Genomic DNA, 20,274 nt, shown 5'->3' on the forward strand with positions numbered 1-20,274 from the left:
GCAGACACACACAACTTTCAGGGTACGTACGGCAGTAAACAACTGAAATAATAAAGCAATGCTGCGCGAAGAACGCCTTAGACCCGCAACACATTTGAATTTCACTTTACCCTTGGATGGTTAGGTGGGGGGGGGGGGTGACATGAGCAGGCACAATGCGTTACGCTTCCGCACACGGGTCACATGACAGATGTGACGTCACAGCTCAATTGCCGTGCAAAATATATGCATAATTGTGCCCCCCCCCCCCAAAAGTGTATTTTTACAATTTTGGCATGGTGTCCAGTCTGGAAAGTACCCACATGGCAAATTTCAAGTTTGTTGCATGTCGGGAAGTATGCTAAACATTTTGAACAGACACATTCACAATTTTCCCTTTTATCCATATATAAACACCCAGGTCTGTCATTCTGTCATTTTGTCGTGGTTGGAGGCGTGACGTCATTGCACACGAGCGCGGCTGTTGTGAAAGAGAGCTGACGTCACCGCCCATACGTGCATGATGACGCGCGCGTCAGGGGACGTCATCCCACACGTGCCTGTTCGGGGGCGTACATGTTTGTGAGGGGCGCACCTCTGTTTGGCTGCTTGGTCCCGGTCACGTGACGCTCTTCCACCAATCCGTGTGGCGTTAGTAACACTGATAGCACGACAAACCTGGGTGTTTATATACAGTGAGGGAATAAAGTATTTGATCCCCTGCTGATTTCGTACGTTTGCTCACTGACAAAGAAATTATCAGTCTATAATTTTAATGGTAGGTTTATTTGAACAGTGAGAGACAGAATAACAACAACAAAATCCAGAAAAACGCATGTCAAAAATGTTATACATTGATTTGCATTTTAATGAGGGAAATAAGTATTTGACCCCCTTTCAATCAGAAAGATTTCTGGCTCCCAGGTGTCTTTTATACAGGTAACGAGCTGAGATTAGATTGTTACCTGTGTAGACGAGTAGTGGAGGACGTCATGTCACTCAGGGGGGTGAGAATGGATAACGTCAGAGGCTACGGGGGATATAAGGGGGAACCCGTGATGTAGAGGGGGTCTTCGCGAAGGGCCAGGAATGGAGAGAGTTAGGGAGTCGGGATCCAGGGTAGGGGGAATCAGCGCCAGGCTAGAGTGATACTTCACCCAGCTGACCGAGTTGCATGATCCCTCGGTCGGTGCTGGGGGAAGATCACGTATAGCCTGGGTGGAGCTAGGGACCTCCCAGTACCCTTTCCCCTGGGGAGATATTAGGGTTGTCACCTGTTAGGCGTAAGCCTTTAAAAAGTTACTGGCAGTAGCCCTTAATAAACCCTGGCATCCGCCCCTACTCAAGAACCGTGTCTGCGTCGTCAGTTGCACCTCAACAACTGGTGCCAGAAGTGGTTTCGTTACGCGCCGCAATGTCTAAATCCGGCGCAAAATGAAAGACTACACCTGGGATGCACCTGGGTGACAAGGACGTCGGCGAGGAAGAGCTGGCGACGATCCCGGAGACCGGGGCCCTGGTGATGTTCCCCACGGAGATGGTCAAGTCGGAGCCGGAGTAGGCGGCGGTCGGGGGAGCTGCCGCGCCGCCGTCGCACGAGTGTCGCGCCATCGCGGCCAGGCTGGAGACACTGCAGCTCACGATGACGCAGCTCGCCGTCGCGTTGGCAGAGGTGGGGGACCGCGTACACTCAAGCGGGCGGTGATTTTTGCCGAAACCGCGGAATCGCCGACATCGCGGCTCCCGCCGAGAATATAATTCCCGCCAACGCACCGCCGGACGCGCCGCAGCAATCGGGCGCCATTTTTTATGCGCTGCCGGGACCGGCCGCCATTGTTGCTGCGATGCGGGAACCGGCTGCCATGACACCTGCAATGGCCGCGCCCATGGGCGCCGCCGCTCCGGACGTCGCTGCCGGCATCAATGCGGGTGCGTTGCACGCCGCGATGGCGCTCGCGGCGACCGTGGATGCGGTTCCCGGGGGGACGTCCTCGCTGGTTGCCGGGGCCGCCGGGGCTCGGCAACCCGGTGCGGCCTTCGAGTCGCCGGCGGGCGGTGCCACTGGTGAGTCCGGGCTGGGTGCGGGGTCTGCTCACCCGGGGCTGCGCCGGCTGCCCCCCGTCACGCCGTTCGCTTCAAAGGGGGGCGACTGGATGGAATTTCAGGCGCGTTTTGACGCCGCTTACAAGTCGGTGCGCTGGCCCGCCGAGGAGGCGTTATGGGCACTGCCTACGTGCCTCGACTCATGGGCACGGCAAGCGTCCCTCACCATTCCACCGGCTAACAGTGCGACGCTGCAGTCAGCCTACCATCTTATGGCTGTGGTGTTTCAGCCACCATCTAGGGCATGACTCAAATTTTCAGTGCGGCGCCGAGAAGAGGGGGAATCCCCCATGGCGTTCCGCTGTGCCCTCCTGGTGCTGGCTCAGGCCACGTACCCCGAATTGGAGAGGAGGGCGCTGGATTCCTTGGCCCTTGAGAGGCTGTTGGTTCTCCTGGGGGAACTGGCCATTCCATTGGCCATTGCCGAGGAGTCCAGAATAATGTCGTTGGCCGTCGCGCAGAACATTCAAACGCATCTTGCGCTGCGACGACCACCCACGGTGGCGGCGTGAGTTGGGGGTTCCCGTGCCGGCTGCGGCGATGACGCATCAGGGAGAGGGCGGCCCTGCGGCGGTGGCGACCCACGACCGCCGCGGGAGGGGAGCCGCCGGAGAGGCGGTGGCGGACGGGTCCCTCTCGCCCCCAAACCGCAGTGGCAGGTGTCCTGATCCTGCTGTGGCCAAATGGGCCACTTGAGCAGGGCTGCAACAATGCAGGGCTGCAACAAGCAGCTGTCTCTCTCCCCCTCCTCCGTTCCAACCATGGATGAACTCGTCCATCTGAATGGGGCCCGTAGCTATCCGTGGTGTTAAGGTTGAGGGTAAGAATCCACCCATTTTTTCGCCATATAGCATTGTGATATATAACGACTTATTGTTGGTAGCTTAGCTGATTGGAGAATATATAGAGTTTATTGATAACATTGAGGTAATTTATATTTTAGTTTTTTATTGGTTCACTATATAGTATTCATTATATAGTGTAGTGTATACCCAGTTACTGTGAATAGCTCAGATGTGTAGGCTTTGACTTCAACATAGCCATTTCTGTGACCAGCCTCAATACTCTGATGGTGCGCTGTTTTTGAGTTGTACGCCTTTTGGCGTCTTCTGGTCCAACACCAATGGAGACTAGGCTCTAAGAAAAGCTGTCTCGGGTGTGGACCAATCAAATTCAAGGACAGTGCATATTATCAGAGTTGTCTTCTTTTTTGTTTGCATTCTGACTGCTTGTGTTGTGGTTTTTGCAAACATGATGCCTTGAATAAAGGTGTCAGTTTTTGTGCCAGTTAAAAGGGTAAAACCTATTCCTATAGCCATTTCTGTGACCAGTCACAAACTAATCACTCAGCTATTTCAATGCTAAATTCTATGCTAATTCCTTTGTCAAGGCGCTCTGTTTCTTCTCACACAGCTTAAAGGTCGCGGTCTGAGCTTGGCTGTGTTCGCTCCAGCGCTGTCCTCCAGACAGTCTCGTCCCTTCACCTGATGAAGGCCGCTTGTGTTGTGGCCGAAACGTTGTGAGAATTTTATTGTGTTATTTTATTTCATCAATTTATTATTTTATTCTCATTCTACGTGACTTTACCGAAAGCACCAAAGAAGATGAATCCTTGCAGTCACGAAAGCTTTAAATCGAAATGTTACACTCTTCATTACAGCATGCCATGGTGTATATTTGAAAAGGCATCAGCAATTAATAATACAACTTTGGAATTAATATTATTCTTTGTAGAAAATGTTATCAATTTGAAAAGCATCCACATAAAAAAAACTTGTTTCCAGGAAAAAATCCTGAAATGTAAAATAAAATGAACTAAAAGTTGCTTTCTGATCCCGTTATTATTTGAACTTGTCTATTTTACAGGTAGCAGCTGGTTTCACGACTGCTTTTCTGATGGCGGTGATTCACTCTGCTCACCTTGCTCGCCAGGGAAGAACTACATGGATGTTGCAAACCGTGGTCCTGAATGCAAAAAGTGCAGCACCTGCAACGTTCTCTGTAAGAGTTCTACATGAGTAGGTTTCATGTGTGTATATAGATTTCATCAGAGTGTGGATATGATTGCTTTAAGGGTTAATAAATCACTCTATGTTAAATAAAACAAACAAGTCAAGTAATCAAATTGATGAGAATGTGAGTTAGATGACCATGCAATTCGTTATACAGTGGGTTGTGGTGTAAAAAACATATTGTGAGAAGAAGATAGAGGTCTATGAAAACCCAGGTTGGTTGAATTCATTTTCCTTAATAGGCTGCACCCAAGATGGGGTCGATGCTGAAGACATGGACAGATTGAACAGAAGGATCCCCACGTCCCTCCCGTGGGCCCCAATCCTTTAGCTGATCTTCATTTATCTCAACTTGAGCAAGGCAGTATACATTTTGTTGCTACATATGACGATCATCTCACTAAATTCATGGGAAAGGGCCTCCCTCTTAAATAGCGTAAAGAATATGGCTGTGACGATATTGAACTGCTCAGAAGAGAAGAAGGAAAATAGGAGGAGGATGATGATGATGATGGCGCAGACAGTTTGAACCGGTACTCCCCTGTTGCACTGCAGGCTCACAGACCACGGTCAGCAGGGTGAGGACAAGATGGCGAGTCGAGTTTTACACAAATTGGCTCCAGAAGTTGCAGCAATTGAAAATGCACATAAACAAAGAGGAAATGTATCATACGTTGGAAATGTAGGATGGTCTAATAACAGCAAAATACTTTCATAATGCGAAAAGCTGAAATGAAACTTAAGAAAAGGATTAACACACGCACAGAAACCTTGACAGAGCAATCATATACAAATATGACATCACTGGAAACTCTAGCACGTCCTATTTTAGAGTTGAGATTAAAATATCCTGGTTATTAACAACTCATCGAAAATATTCACAATTACACAGTCAAGAGGGTCCATGGCAGATTACAGGCAAAGTCATCCGGATAAATTATTTTTCTGGTTCTTTTTTTTTCATACATCGCCAGGTGATACAAATTGAGTACTATGCAACATTAAAGAGGAGAGGCAACATCCATAGTTTATTAAACTGCCATCACATTGGTCCCTCATCTCATCTCTGATGAACCTCCACAGGGGAGACCAGATGAGATAAACTCACCTCATCGCGCATATGTTATTATAATTGCGATTATTGTTTGGGTCGACTTGCGGGGAGGCATGCATTCTCGAATGCCATGCTACGGATAAATCTGACCCACTATGATTATAATGATCAAAGAATAACGCCCCTCATCCATACATTAGAATCAGAATCTTCATTTACACTGAAGGAATCCAATGAGCTATGAAGCTCCTTTTCACAACAACAAACATTCGTTAATCATCATGGGACCTCCTTCGCCAGTGTCAAAATATAATCATAGGTTTTCCCCTTTTTTTCTGGCAACAAAACATGCGTTAAGATGTTAAAACACCAAACTGAAAGCAAGAGGGTAGGGCCAGCGATTATGCCCGATGCGGCAACTTCCCCTCCCTCCACCCCTCTGCTGTGCCTCGTCCACAGCAGTCTGATTCTCTCACCTGAAGACGGTCACTTGTTGCTGCGATCGAAACGTCGTGATCTATTATTTTTTCTACCTACGTGACTTTACCGAAAGAACCAAAGGGTATGGATTCCTGCAGTCACGAAAGCTTCAAATCAAGATCAAGTTTCCTTTTGTTCTCTGCTGTGTAGATGAAGATGTTCAACAGGACTGTACTGTCACTCGCGACACTGCGTGTAAGTGTAAGGATGGATACAGTCGGCCTCATCCTTCACAGCCTTGTGGAGTTCCATCAGACACAGGTGAGAAATGTCCTGTTTATTTCTATAGCTTCTGTTACCAACATATGCACATTAAGGGCGATTGGCATCAGGAAATTCACCAACTTGCAATTGGTAATGAATTTACACATCTTGGAAGTCATTGATATATTATCAATTTAAACAGTAGGGCTGTTTCGAAGATCCCACTTGAGTTAAAATCAGGTTCTTTTGTGTGGTAATTATTTGCACAATTGTGGATTGTGTGTTATCAAAAAAGAAACCATAATTGTCACGTACAGTACACATGTTTGTGTCAATCCACTGCTGGATGAGGTCCTGTAATTTTCATACCAGAGCTCTACGACACATTCGACCACTTTTGAGTCATGACATAGCCAACACGGTGGTGTGTAGCTTAGTATCGACAAGGCTCGAATATTGCAACTCACAACTCACTATGGGACGTCTCGCTAAAACATTACCAAGCTGCAGCGTGTACAAAATTATTTGGCATGTGTTGTGACGGGTACTGCAAGATCCGACCTTGTTTGTGCCGTGCTCTCTGAGCTGCATTTGCTTCCAGTTGCCAAACGAGTGCTTGCCACAAATGTAGGGGTGCAATGTATTTGTGTATATAGTGTAATTTTGTATAGGTGGGTTGGGTTATTTATTGGGGTGTTCGTTCTTATGAGGCACGCACGGGTGGGGGTTTGTTGTGTTTATTGTTCGAGTATTGTTGCAGCCGGGACGGCTGCGGGTTACACGGGAGGGGGTGATGTAGGGGTGCTATGGGGAATAAACACATGGCACGGGAAGGTGTGGTTCACCCACACCTTGGTGGCTACAACAACGTCCGCTAAGGCTCCAGTGGGTATAAAGTGCGGGGAGCCAGGGAGCTCGGGGCAGAGTGTGGGGCCCGAGGCTGAAGCAACCAGTGAAGAAAGAAGGCCAGCTAGGTGAGACCCTGGAACTCCTGTGACTGCTGCCCTTTTCAGGGCCGGCACAGCAAGCCAGCGGTGCGGCCCCAGAGCCCCAGAGTCAGAGTCCTTCTAAGGGCCGGTCTGGTTGGCGGGGTGCCGAGATCTGTGCCTAACCAGGGCCGGATCTGATAGCCTCCCTTAGAGCCCTACCAGGAGGAACTGGGAGCCTAGAGCTTAGGCTAGAGAGCCTGGGGTGTGTTCCTGAGTTATACGGGTGGAGGGGCCGCTACGCCTTCTAGTGTAACCCTTGTTAAGGTTTAAATAAATAGTGCTGCTTCTATTCTGCCGTGTCCTGGAACCCACTACACAAATGAAGCACAATACCTTGCTGATCTTCCATGAGCATAAACCATCACAAACTCCGGTCATCATCACAGTGACTTTTTTTGGCTCGCCATCAACAGAGACGGTCACTTATCGTGTGCTTTCAGATGTGCTGCGTCCGTCTGGAACGCTCTTCCTTTCGATCTATGCACGTTGAAATCTAGATTCAAAACTCATTTGTTTAGAACTGGTTTTGTGTTGTTTGTTGTCCTTCCCCCACACCTCCGATTAGTACGGTTGGCTACATACAGTGCGACATAAGTTCAACATACATATATATACATGTGCATTGTGGATGTTATTTTACAAAACTGTACCACGCTGGTTAGTGGGGGTTGCTGAAAAGGGGTTGCATAGATTCACAGGACAACAACGAATCTTGCTACATTGTCCCCTGTTGCCCACCACAGTGTTAAAAATCATATCTATAATTTGATCCATCAGGCTTCATCGTGCATATTTACGTCATGAAGCAGATCCCTACAGCAAAGCAAATTTAGTGTGGCACTAACCAGTCGTCACGATGTTTGTGGCTAGCTCTTGCCACAACATCTTGCTGACATTTGTATAATTGGCCACACTGCTGATGAGACTTTGCCAGTATAAACCATCCCCAAGTTTGCTACTTAAATACATGTTACTAGACAACATTGCGACCAAATGTAAATTGGTTGATGCACTGATATAAAAGCATAGGCACTTGTGTCGATGTAACATTATTTCAGAGGGTGATATATAATAGTCTTAGCATTTAATTGTATGTCAATACATATGCATGCTGAATGTGTGTGCTCTGTCATTTTCTACCTGCAGAAAAAAAACATTCTAATTCCTATTGGAATTCTTACCGGAATTGTGATCATTCTTCTGGTGGTGGTGCCCTTATTGATTTATCGGAAGAAGAAATGCTTATACCCCTTTGGTAAGAAACAGAGCATTTGATATAATTGGCATTGTTTAGTAATGAGACCAATGCTTCAATGAGTGGCCCAGCTATTCTTGAGGAGACAAATCAGGGCTGTAGATTAATTGGAAGACTTCCCAGTGCACATCACAAAAACTTGAAGGAAAACGTGCAATGTCCAAGATAAGACTAAGCAGTAATCCTGCTTATTACAATTTTATTGAGCAGCATTTGAATAATGCTAAATCTTGATTTAAGTTTCTCGTCCACAATTATGAATGTTATGCATTTCCATATAGACACTACTATGTATATATAATAATTGTATTGTGTTGATTTGCCTCAATGTTTTCCTTGTTCGTGCTTCACACTACTCTTCAACATAACTGACATCAACCAAATGTGACCAGACATCCACCTAAACAATTAACAGACAAAAAAAACATCCCACAACTATACTTGCTCTATGGCCATGCCAAACCTACCAATTCAAATGGACCGTCAGAACCTCAGGAAGTCTATATTAAAAACCTGAAACCCACTGGAAGATCGAGCTTAAGCTCTCAAAGTGCCCTCATTCAAACTTGAGTCGTGGGAGAGAGTAAACTCGAACAATGCCAAGGTCCTTAACAAGTGCTTTATCACGGAGTCCACAGAAGAAACCTTCAATTGCAATTTGCTCTGGAAAATAAATGCTCTGTATTTAACTTAATCAGAATGGCAAATTTGGATACATTATGGACTGAAAATTTAAGATTAGCACACAGTATGACTGCGGACACAAATCTCAAACCTTCGATCACATAGACTGGCACTGCACGCTTTTAAATTGCACTGGTAGAATTTCAGAGACTCGTCAGACTAGTCTTGCAGCAGTTCACTGGTTCAGAAACCTCGACGTAAATGTTGCTGATCAGCTAGCGCCCATAGAAAAGAAAATGTGTGACTCTACAATGTAATGTACATTGATACTGTCATCCAAATATCTGCTACACATTAAGGACCAGAATTCCATCTTCATGAAACAGCTGACACACATTACCATTAAGATTTTCCACATTGCTAATAGTGGTGCATTTAAGCACAAAATACAACTCAAATAAATGTTAGTCAATATATCAGACAGTGTTTTAGTCGCAATATTTGTTTGATAATAAGAGCTTGCATCATGCACAACAGATAAATTAATATATATTTAATTGCTGTACAATTGTTTCAGTGCACATCTATTAACTGACAAGACCATCCTATAATCTCACACCTGTACTGCCACAATGTTCACGTGCCTTGCAAACTTTTAATCCCACATTTTGAAGTTTACTTAAGACCAGAGCAGGTTCACTTTTAGACACACTCCCATAATACCATTGTAATAACAGAATAAAGCATACATTGTGCTCTCAGGGTCACCGTTAGCAATGATTTCAGTAGATCCTACTGAGTGGACATGTGTCACGTTGTCTTCTTGTACGGGAACAGATGATTCTGGCAAAGTGACAGAGACTGTGCCCCTTCTTGGTGTGGAAATGCGCAAGGATGTCCTTGAGGTAAATCAAGCAGCATCCGCTGGGGGCTGGCTGTCATGACATTGCATCACAGGAACTCGTGTACTCTTGTGGAGCTTGCCACTGTTTAATTGTGGCGTGTAGACTCTCCCAGAACTTATTTACCGCTACTTTTGGTGCAGTGGTTTAGTGTTGTGGATTGTGGTGGTGGTGGTTTGGTAGTGTGTTAGGATGGTTAGCCCAAGCTGGCCGTTGTATTTCCCTTCATGTTGTTCAAGACTTCCTTTGGTCTCTGCTGGTCCTAGGTATCTCAGTAGTCTGTTGTACTTGCGGGAGTCACTTTTGGTCGTGTCCCTCTGCCATGGATCTTTTGTATCGTCTTGATTTCGTCTTTTTACTCTCTCGCTCTATTTTCACTGTTTTGCATTTCACTTTATTTCAAGTGGCTTTGAGATGCTATGGCATTTAAGGTATGAATGCCAATCATTCTTAGAACACTTTATCCAATAGAAATAATATGAATGAATTGCCCATAGCTGTATATTTCACAAAATGTCTTAAATTTTTCATGTTCTCATACAATGAAAGCGAGTAATCTGTGCAAGATAGTTACAATAAACGGCCAGAGGGTCCAAAGCCACACATTTAATCACAGCTACAGCTGGAATGGTTAATTAATTAATTCTATCCATGAATTATGATTTGTAATTGACTACTTTTTGTCGTCAATTACTAGGGCCATTAAAAAAATGGCAAATGCCCCACTTCCTCCCGCCCAAAGATGGGAGCTCAGTAGACATTGAATGTTGGGCCAGCGTTGATGTGTGGTTGCACCGTTGGACCGACGTTCCACGCTTACTGGGAAATTACATATAAGCTCCACTTAGTGTCATGCAGCCCTGACTTTTCCTGCTATCCAGCAGCACAAATCGAACCAGAGGGGAGAATTTTCTTCCCAAATTGTATTTGTGTTATCCGATTCACCACGTAATTAATCCAATAACTGGCTAAGTACTCTGTAACAAATTAATATCAAAGGAAGTAGTGCAACTGTAAAATAATACCTTTGGGAAGTCAGTTGTCACCTTTATAACAATTCTGGGATCCTGCAAAAATGAAGTTCAATGTCTTGGGTAGTCCTAAACTATTAGAGGAAATTCCACATAACAATGGCAGGGACATTTATCCCTGAACATAAATGTTCATGTTTCAATAAGACGAACCCAAAATGTAACCACTCCATTTTACCAACTCTGGAGGAATTATGAAAAATAATACAAATGTAGAATCCACAACCATAGAAATACCATATTCTTGGGTCTTTCGGTAAAGTCACGTAGATAGGTTAAAAGAAAATAACAAAAAAGAACAAAAAACTACGACGTTTATCCCTTTACAGAAATATAAGTGTTTCAATAATACGCACCCAAAATGTAACACTCCATTTTAGCAACTCTGGAGGAATGATGTCAAATAATGCAATAGTAAAATCTACAACAATATAAATAACATTAAAACAAATGACCATTGTGGCTTCTTTCCCGTGTGGACAGGAACCACGAATGCTCATCGAGAAGAAAATTAAGTCCAGTGATGGAGACGTTTGGCGGCAGTTCCATGAGTTGCTGCCAGAAGTGTATAAATCCATCTTTGAAAACACGTTCTATTTCATGTACGAGATGGGAAAAAAATACAAGATTGGCATATCCGTGTACTGGAAGGCTTACGAAATTACTGACATCTCAGCACGTGCAATCTTTATACTGAATTACTTTATTCGTGAGGGTGAGGAGAAGTGCCAGGGGCTCCTGGAGATGATCCTTGCAGGACAGAACAAGCAAACGCAGCTGCAGACCCTGCTTCACTCTGCCGGTATGTGGGATCTGATGGGCAACTGGGCCTCACTGTGTGGGACTTTTCTTAGTTAATCATGGATATAAATTCTCAAGGCAAATATATAATTAAAATAACTTTTTGCTTAAGGTACATTTTAAGTCACACCATTTTGCTGCTAGGTATTGTTTTAGTATACATTACAGGTAAAATAATTATTAAAGAAAAATATATTTAATAACTGAGGCATTTTTTATTGTTAAGTACACATATATTAAGTAATTGTTTAATTTGCAATATACTAATATCCATGCTTCCGTCTGATTTTGTTTTGCTGAAAATTAGGAATTATAAATCTTGAATGATAACTGAACTCTGGTTGTGAATGTCTGTTCACATGTTTCACTGGTTTCTTTGCAGTTAAATGCTCTCCAACTCTTAATCGGAACACAGCACATAAAGAACTTAACATCTCAGAGGTTGGAAAGACAGCGGAATGGCTCGAGAGCCCTCCAGATAAACTCGATCACCCAGATCGGTTCATATACTGGTCACAGGTGCTGTCCGCTGAGAGTTTCTCTGAAGGATGCCACTTCTGGGTGGTGAATGTGGGGAACGTGGAAAACCTTAGTGTTGGTGTCTCTTACCAGAGTATTCTACGTAAAGAACCAGACAGTGCATGCCTGATGGGATTTAACAGCAGGTCCTGGTGTTTATGGAAACACGAGAACAAATACAAGGCCTGGCACGACCAGCATAGCACGGAGCTCGAAGTGGGTGAACATCCTCGCAGAATCGGTGTTGGCTTGGACTATGATAAACGGGTTCTGTTATTTTACAATGCTGACAACAATGAGCATCTACACACATTTTATGCTCACTTCTCTGAACCCCTGCATGTTGCTCTGTGGGTGTGGTGTGGGGTCCTCACTATTGAGGCTGTTATCAGTAACGAAACATGGATACAGTTTCAATAATTTATTCATGGAAAATAATAACGATGATCAGATTGCCATATATGTACGTATGTTGAACTACTTTCGCACTGTTCATAGCCAACCGAAGGCCTTTACAGGAACCATATTGTTTTCACTGCCACGTGTACTGATAATCTCTCTATATAAACAATTATAAGTTAGGAAAGATCTTACCTAAAATATGCTTTTACAAACATAGTTAATTAATCTTCCGATTTTTGTTCGTTCATTTCTCTATTCGCTTGTCCTGGTGAGGGTCGCGGCAGCAGCATGTTAAGTAGGGCAGTACAGACCTCCCTTTTCCTGACGACAGACTTTCGCTCTTCCTGGAGAATTCCCAGGCGTTCTCAGGCCAACCGAGCGACATAGTCCCACCACCGTGTTCTGGGCCGACCACGGGGTCTTTGCCCAGTGGAACGTGCCCGGTAGAGTTCCAGGGGGGGTCTATTGAGGGGCATCCTCATAAGGTGCCCTAACCACCTCAACTGGCCATTCTCGATCTGGAGGAGGAGCGGCTCGACTCTGAGGCTCTCCCGGATTACCGAGCTCCTCACTCGATCATGGAGAGTGAGCCTGGCAACCCTGCGGAGAAACCTCATTTCGGCACCTTGTACCCACGATCTCATCTTCTTGGTTATTACCCAAAGCTCATGACTCTCGGTGAGGGTGGGAATGGAGATCGACCTGTAAACTGAGAGCTTTGTTCGAGAACTCAGCTCCCGCTTTACTACCATGGAATGGTACAGTGCCTGCAACACTGTGGACGCCGTAACAATCCGCCAGCCGATCTCTCTTCAGATTTTTGAACAGCCAAATATGAAACCTCAATTATTTTCAATTCCCTGACGATCACACATACCAGTGGCTCCAATGGACAAGCTGAGCCTTGCCAGCCAGCTAAATTTACTTTATAGGGTTACTATTTGCAATTGATGAAACGCACAATGTTTTCTTGTACTTTCATAGCATTATGGACTCGATGGAGCCTTCTTTTGGACTATAATTTTCTGCAGCACAGTACATGGCTTTACACGGATATGTGACTATCACAGATAAATAATAGAAAGAGTTTGCACCCATCTACTGGTCAACCCACTTATAATTGGCACAATTGCATGTAACAGAAACTGGCCAACTCCGTGGATAAGACAGTCGCGAATAACAATAGTTTTACTCTGCCCTATTTCGATGTTGTGCAGATTAGTTGCACTGCACACTCACACATCAGTGCCACGGTGTCACTACACAACATCGTTTCTGGGCTGACTAACTTCCTGTGGAGCCCTTTCTCACCTGTCCTGCGACAAGGCACAATTTCCACATTTTCATTGCAGATTAACTCAGCATAATTGCCTGCATTCAGTAGTGTACGTTCACATTGCATGCAAACTTGAGTGGAACAAAGTTACATTAACGTTTCTGAGCCATTGGCCCTGCAGGCAGTTTTAATAATTGTTGGGTAGTTTGACAACTGTCATGACATCCATTCTCTAGCTATCATCCATTGCTATTTTATATACAAAATCTTACTTTGATATGGAAATAGAGGAAGGTGTTACGAGCCTGTTATTTTAAGTATTACTTTTATGTATAATTGAAGCAATTCATAGGAAAGTAACCCATTGAAAAAAATAACAGCGTCTCAGTCTGAGGCCTGTCTGGCAATGAAGTGATACAGCCTTTGGCCACTAGATGGAAGCAGTAGCAGAAAGCACTTTGACCACTTGCTGACCCTGTCAGTGCCATTGATGGCTGGAGTTAAGTTGCCGTGACTATAAGTGTTCAATTTGTGTTTTAGGTAAGATACCTCATGGTACATTTTTCGACATTAAATATATGCATGTCTGCTTTAAATCGCATGTATAATCAGTTTTCGTCAGATAATTGGTATAAAGTATGTAAATATAAATGTAACGGCCCCTGGGCCTATTGTGCTGTACTCATGAATCGTGGTGCAAAGGCCCGCTGAGTTGTTAAGGGATGAACAGGGAAAACGTGATAGAGGGCAGATTGGCACCAGTTGATGCTGGACAGAAGTGGACTCAGGTGGATTATCTATATGAGGGCTAAAAATGTTTTCCGTCAAGAGCTCATGCATATCTTGTATCCACTTTTCAGGGGTGATCATCTTATAATCACTTGTAATCCACAGCACGATAATACAGAGCTCCATCCTCGATAACTGTAATGCACTACGAGTATTCAAGATGCACAATCTATATTTTCCTACTTTTAATCGCAAGCGTATTTACAAACGCACGACTATCAAAATAATAGACAATAATGTATGCTCGTCTCTAATACTTGTATGTGATATTTAGGGTTAAATACATTGTAACAATACTGCAAAGTTCTCTATGCTGAAACTGATTAATCGATGTTTGCCATAAATAAATACTGGCTCATAAAGCTTCGTGTCATTTTCTCATTACCGCAAAGACTGTTATCAATACACTCATAGCAACAGCATAACAACTAACACAATACAGTTTAAAAACCAGTTCTGTAGATGACTCCCATTTCTCCATGATGTTTTAAAGAGAAGTATTCAACTAAAAAGGAATAGATTTTGAACATAGTATTAGGATTACACCTCAAACGATGGCTCACTTTCAGGTAATATGCTAATTCACCACTTAGTGAACCCATTTATCAATTTACAACTCGCCATAGCTTTTGGCCAAAATAGTCGGAGCTTTCTGCAAGGACGTTAATACCTTAACACTGTAACAATAAAATGTAAAAGTACAGCCCTTGCAATTTATTGCCCACGCCACTGTTGGTGGAAGAACGCTAGAGGGAGTTCTAGAAAGCTCCTTTTTAGAGTAGTTGGTCTGATCGTCCACACTAGGCATGTGTCTTGAAAAAGGTGGAAGTATTCATACTTGACTCCACCCTCACGACCTGCCAATGGACTATTACCAGGTAGGATCTAGCTATTAATGAAATGTCCCCACAAGACCCAACCTAAAAAACCCGGAACAGTCAACTCTGCTTGACGTCCTATTGACAAATGCCCCTCACAATTTCGCACTGACTTGTGTTCTGGTTTATAACCTTAGTGATCACTCCTTCATTTTTGGGGTGAGATCACCAGCCAGACCCAAAGCCCCCCCTAAAATTGTTGAGAAGCACTCTTTGAGGCACTTCAGCACTCACGCATTTACGAATGATGTGCTTCACTCGGTTATTGATAAGGTCTGTGATATCCCCAACCTGACTACGGCTTGGGAGATTTTCAGGTACACGTTTCTCCAAATTCTTAACAAACATGCTCCGTTGGTTAGATTTAAAACTAAAGGCAACCGCCCACCATGGTATGATCCTTTGATTACACAGCTCATGAAAACTAGGGACAAGGCTTGGGCATGTGCTCAGAAAAGTAATTTGGTAAATGACTGGCTAGAATACAGGATTTTAAGGAATAGATGCGTAAAAAAAATACGGCATGCAAAAAATGCCTACTTTTCTTCCACTCTCCTGGAATCACATGGAAATGCCAGGATTTTTTGGAAAACAATCAAATCTATCGAAAAGGCATCAAAAACAGACAATCTGCCCGTTGAGCTTAACCGCAATGGGGAATATTTTGCAGATCCCCAAAAAATAGTAGACAATTTTAACCTTCATTTTTCTGAAGCTGGTAATCTTTTTGATAATGTATTGGGAGTCACCCCTGCTCCTGCAAATTCCTACACCCCTGTCCAAACATTAAACGAATTTAGTTTCCAACCAATCCACGAAAGCAATGTTCTGAAACAACTGTCCTACCTCAAAGGGTCCTCCTCTACCGGAGCAGATAGTTTTCCCGTCTTTGCTCTACTAACTGTTGGTCACCTAATATACAAACCTATAGCCCATATTTTCAACCTGTCCATCAAAGAAGCATCAGTTCCTCTAGAATGGAAACATTCCTATGTCCGTCTACTTCACAAAGGGGGCCCTAAAGATGATCCCAATAACTACCGACCTATCTCAATTTTGTCCCCATTGATGAAAATTTTTGAAAAATTATTGAACTACCAAATTAGCAGTTTTCTTTCGATTTAAAGCTGTTAAAGCTGTTTCCTGTCCACCAACAATCTACTACATCTAAAACAATCTGGGTTCCGAAAATAATACAGCACCACATCTGCTGCATTAGACTCTTTGAATCAAATTTACAATAGCCTTGATAACAAGCAGTACTGTGCCTGTCTTTTTCTTGACCTGTCCAAAGCTTTTGATACAGTAGACCACAACACCCTGCTTAGTAAACTAAGTTGCCTCGGTTTTTCCGAGAACACAGTACAATGGTTAAAAAATTACCTCTTTTCTCGCACCCAAACTGTATGCACAGATGGTTGGAGGTCAAACAGTGTTAAGATAACAAAATGGGTTCCACAGGGTTCCATCCTCTTGTTCTCTCTTTATGTCAATGACTTGGGCACTGACCTGGATCATTCCAGGGTAAATCTTTTTGCAGATGACACGATACTGATTACTGCTGGCCACTCTCTGGATGACGTGATTGCTAAGCTCCAGGATGATTTCAACAAACTACAACATCAGCTAGTTTATCTTAAATTAGTCCTGAATACCTCCAAAACCAAGGTGCTATGCTTCTCACCGGGACTAAAGCAGGAAGTTATTTTCCCTAATTACATTCCTTGAATAATTATCAAATAGAGCAAGTCAAGATCTATAAGTATCTTGGGGTCATCCTGGATTCAAAACTTAGTTTTGAAGATCACATTGATTATATTGGTAAAAAGACAAAAATAAAAATTGGTTTTCTGTATCGACACAAGCACTGCTTCCCCCCAATGTTCCGTTTGGAATTGATAAAAGCTACCATACTGCCTCTACTTGACTACTGTGACATCGTGTATAAATCAGCCCCAAGTACTGTACTGAAGAAGCTTGATTCCATCTATCACTCGGCCTTATGATTTGCATTGAATTGCCCATATAGGACTCACCACTGTGATCTCTACATTGGGTCAAACTTAACATCTCTTAATGTTCGACGGCTTGTGCACCAGATCTAATTTATTCACGATGTACTTACAAAAAAATCCGCAGACTACCTATTGGATCTCCTCTCTGTTTCAAAGAACAAATTTGACCTCAGGTCTTCGCTCATTTACCAGCTTCACATTCCCTATTGCCGTACAAAAACTTGAGGAAGGGCCTTTGCTATTGATGCCCCCAGGGTCTGGAATGCCATTGCCAATAAACTGCAACTTGAATCACTACCTATGAGATCTTCACTCAAAACTGCTCTAGAGGAGTTGTACACCCCTAGCTGCCACTGCTTTTCAGGGGCCTAAAATATGGCTCTAGATTTGGTGTTATAATTTATTCATGTAGTTTATTGTAAAAAATTCGGTCACAGTCCCTATGATCACTGTTACATTGCATTTATGGTTTTTATTTAGGTGATTTCGAAAACTTGTTTTTTGGTTTTGGCCATGTTTTGTTTATTGTAGTACGGAGTTAGACTGATGGCCTTAATCTTAGTTGTCTTGTGGTTGTTGTTGTTATTTGACTTGCATCCCACTGGGATTTTTGCACACAGCGTTGGTGTACGGTGCTATTTCAGGAATATTTTGATGTTTTTTTCCTGGATTTTCTGTTTGCACAGTCACAATCACTTTAAGATGTTTTATTGTTCATGTTTTTGTTTGTTGCGGTTGCACCCGATTCAAGAGCCGAATGGCTCACAGGGCTATACCAAATACATGAACTATGGAACTAACATGAACTATGGAGCAATAGTGGTAATAACAGTACTTTATACGATAATTGAAGATACAGTATTGGTAACCCCTGACACGTAGGCTTACACGACCAATATTCATAATAAAGGTTTGATGCTGGATGTAATTACCAGAGAAACGTCGTACGCAAACTGTAAATGTTGTGGATTTACTCTCCAACACACCAGTGTGTTGAAGTAATAACTAATTGGCACATTTTATTTACGTGCCAAACCTTACTAATTGGCTTTTAGTGGGTGGTGGCGGGTTAACGACACATTTATACCTATGCGATCGAACGAAAAAAAATGAATTGATAAATCCTGTCTAAATATTACTAAATTGCAAAAAAGACACAACCGCTTTATCCAAAATAGTTTTTTTGGGTTAGATCCCGTAAATATAAATGTGTCATCAAACCCGCCACGCCACGACCCGACAGCCAATTAGTAAGGTTTGTCATGTAAACAAAACGTCAATTCGTTATTAGTACAGCACACCGATGTGTTAGAGAGTAAACCACAACTATTACAATTCAAGTACGACGTTTCGCCAGTAATGACAAATAGCATCATCAGGCAACAGTCAGATTGTGTGAAGAAATCCTCCTTTTCGTTCTTAAATTGCGGGATAAATGTGATGTCGTCACATGTGAGCCAATCAGGTGCGAATGCCAGGGTGGGGTTAATGTCATCTTTTGAGGAATGCCAGTGAAGACATCAGCTTCATCCGCTTGATTCGGAGTTTTGCAATTTTCTGGTTGGAAGAAAAGTATTCCCATAGAGGTTAATCAGTTTAACACGTAGGTCGCGAAGGCATTCGTGTTAAACTACAGCTTTACTTAATTGTCCCATGCCCATACCTGTCAACCCATATGGTTTATCCGTTTCTTGTCGAGGGAAAGTTAGTTTTTTCGGTCCATACTGTGCGTACAGCCGTTTCAATACGGGCAAAAATGTGTCTATTTGTTTGTGTTTCTGCCTTGTGATGGGACTTTGTTGGTTAAACATTGAGATTTATAAGGGCATGGGGTGACCAATAAGGTCTGAATTGGTCTGTAATAAGGGGTTGACAGATATGCATGCCTACATATACACCCCATACTGTAACTGCAATATGAAGCAGTATCACACAGCCCGGCTTACCTGCCGCCTTGAACTGCTGAGGGGCAATGTGGGGGCTAACGCCCCCCTCCTCCTCTCCCCCCTCCTTCGCCCCTTCTCATCGGGCTGCCACCCAATCGCGTGATCGGCCTCCCCGTACCAGCATCCTCTCTATGGGACATGGCTAGTGGCTGGCTCCTCACCACCTCGGGTTATCCCACACACTCCCCACGTACACCACCACTAATGCGGGAGTGGCTGCGTGCACGCGCATACCCGTGCAGGTTGCTCACCATGGCTCGCGCTAAAAATAGCCATGTGAATATGCACGCGCCCCTCCCCCTCCCGGCTTTAATCCGCTATGCAAACACGCACGCGGGCACGGGCACACGGGTAAAACAGCGGCCGGGTTGATTATGATGTATGCACGCCCCCACGGTTAGTGCGATCGTCGCTACATAAACACACGGTGTAAAACACACTGTGTAAACACGCTCGCGAGCGTCAGCGATTGTTTATGATAGAATACACGCACGCTTCAAACACCCGCACGCACTCGCACCACACTTACGCTCTCTCCACACACGCAAAAATCACGCAGCTCCACGGACATGGGAGCTATTAATGAATGACTACCCGCGCTGCCTCACACACACACGCTCGAATTACACACTATGCCGACACTTTCCCCACACCCACAGAAATCACACCACATGGATCCTCTGTGCTAAAGTTTATTGATGGCGCCTCTATAGCAAGCCCTGGGCGGTCCGGAGTAAATACCCACCGAGCAGTGCCTAGCCTATCCCTATTCAATCCCTGAGTGCACTCTCCCCCCCCCTACTTCTCACCTCGTAGACGTACTCACGGTGTCTCACGGACGCGGTGAGAGTCGGAGGGACGAGGGTACGGGAGGTCTCTGCCTGGGGTCGAGTTGTCGTTGCACTCGCCAGCGTCCCTCGGATGCTGCGAGCGGCTGGGAGTCGTATTGGGTAGCTCAACAGCTGCAGGAGAACTGACTAACGTTTTTTCCCTCCCTCCTCTCATGCCCTCGGAA

General features: G+C 44.2%; 1 protein-coding gene across 3 annotated transcripts; it reads left to right on the forward strand.

Annotated features, from left to right (window-relative positions):
- Positions 1 to 1,049: 1,049 nt before the first annotated feature.
- Positions 1,050 to 14,782, forward strand: LOC116943057 (uncharacterized). Of its 3 annotated transcripts, none has more exons than XM_076062434.1 (7): positions 1,050 to 3,601; positions 3,949 to 4,083; positions 5,779 to 5,889; positions 7,968 to 8,076; positions 9,538 to 9,605; positions 11,117 to 11,435; positions 11,817 to 14,782. In XM_076062434.1, the coding sequence occupies exons 2-7, from the start codon at positions 3,979 to 3,981 to the stop codon at positions 12,371 to 12,373; spliced, it is 1,269 nt and encodes a 422-aa protein (XP_075918549.1). In that variant the 5' UTR covers positions 1,050 to 3,601; positions 3,949 to 3,978; the 3' UTR covers positions 12,374 to 14,782. The 3 variants fall into 3 exon arrangements, with proteins under 3 accessions (XP_075918549.1, XP_075918551.1, XP_075918548.1); XM_076062436.1 differs by having other exon boundaries at positions 1,050 to 2,043; positions 3,496 to 4,083; XM_076062433.1 differs by having other exon boundaries at positions 1,050 to 2,043.
- Positions 14,783 to 20,274: the final 5,492 nt, after the last annotated feature.

This window comes from Petromyzon marinus, chromosome 1 (genome assembly GCF_048934315.1).
Source record: "Petromyzon marinus isolate PM22_M1 ecotype Great Lakes invasive population chromosome 1, UKy_Petmar_22M1.pri1.0, whole genome shotgun sequence".
Classification (NCBI taxonomy): Eukaryota; Metazoa; Chordata; class Hyperoartia; order Petromyzontiformes; family Petromyzontidae; genus Petromyzon; species Petromyzon marinus.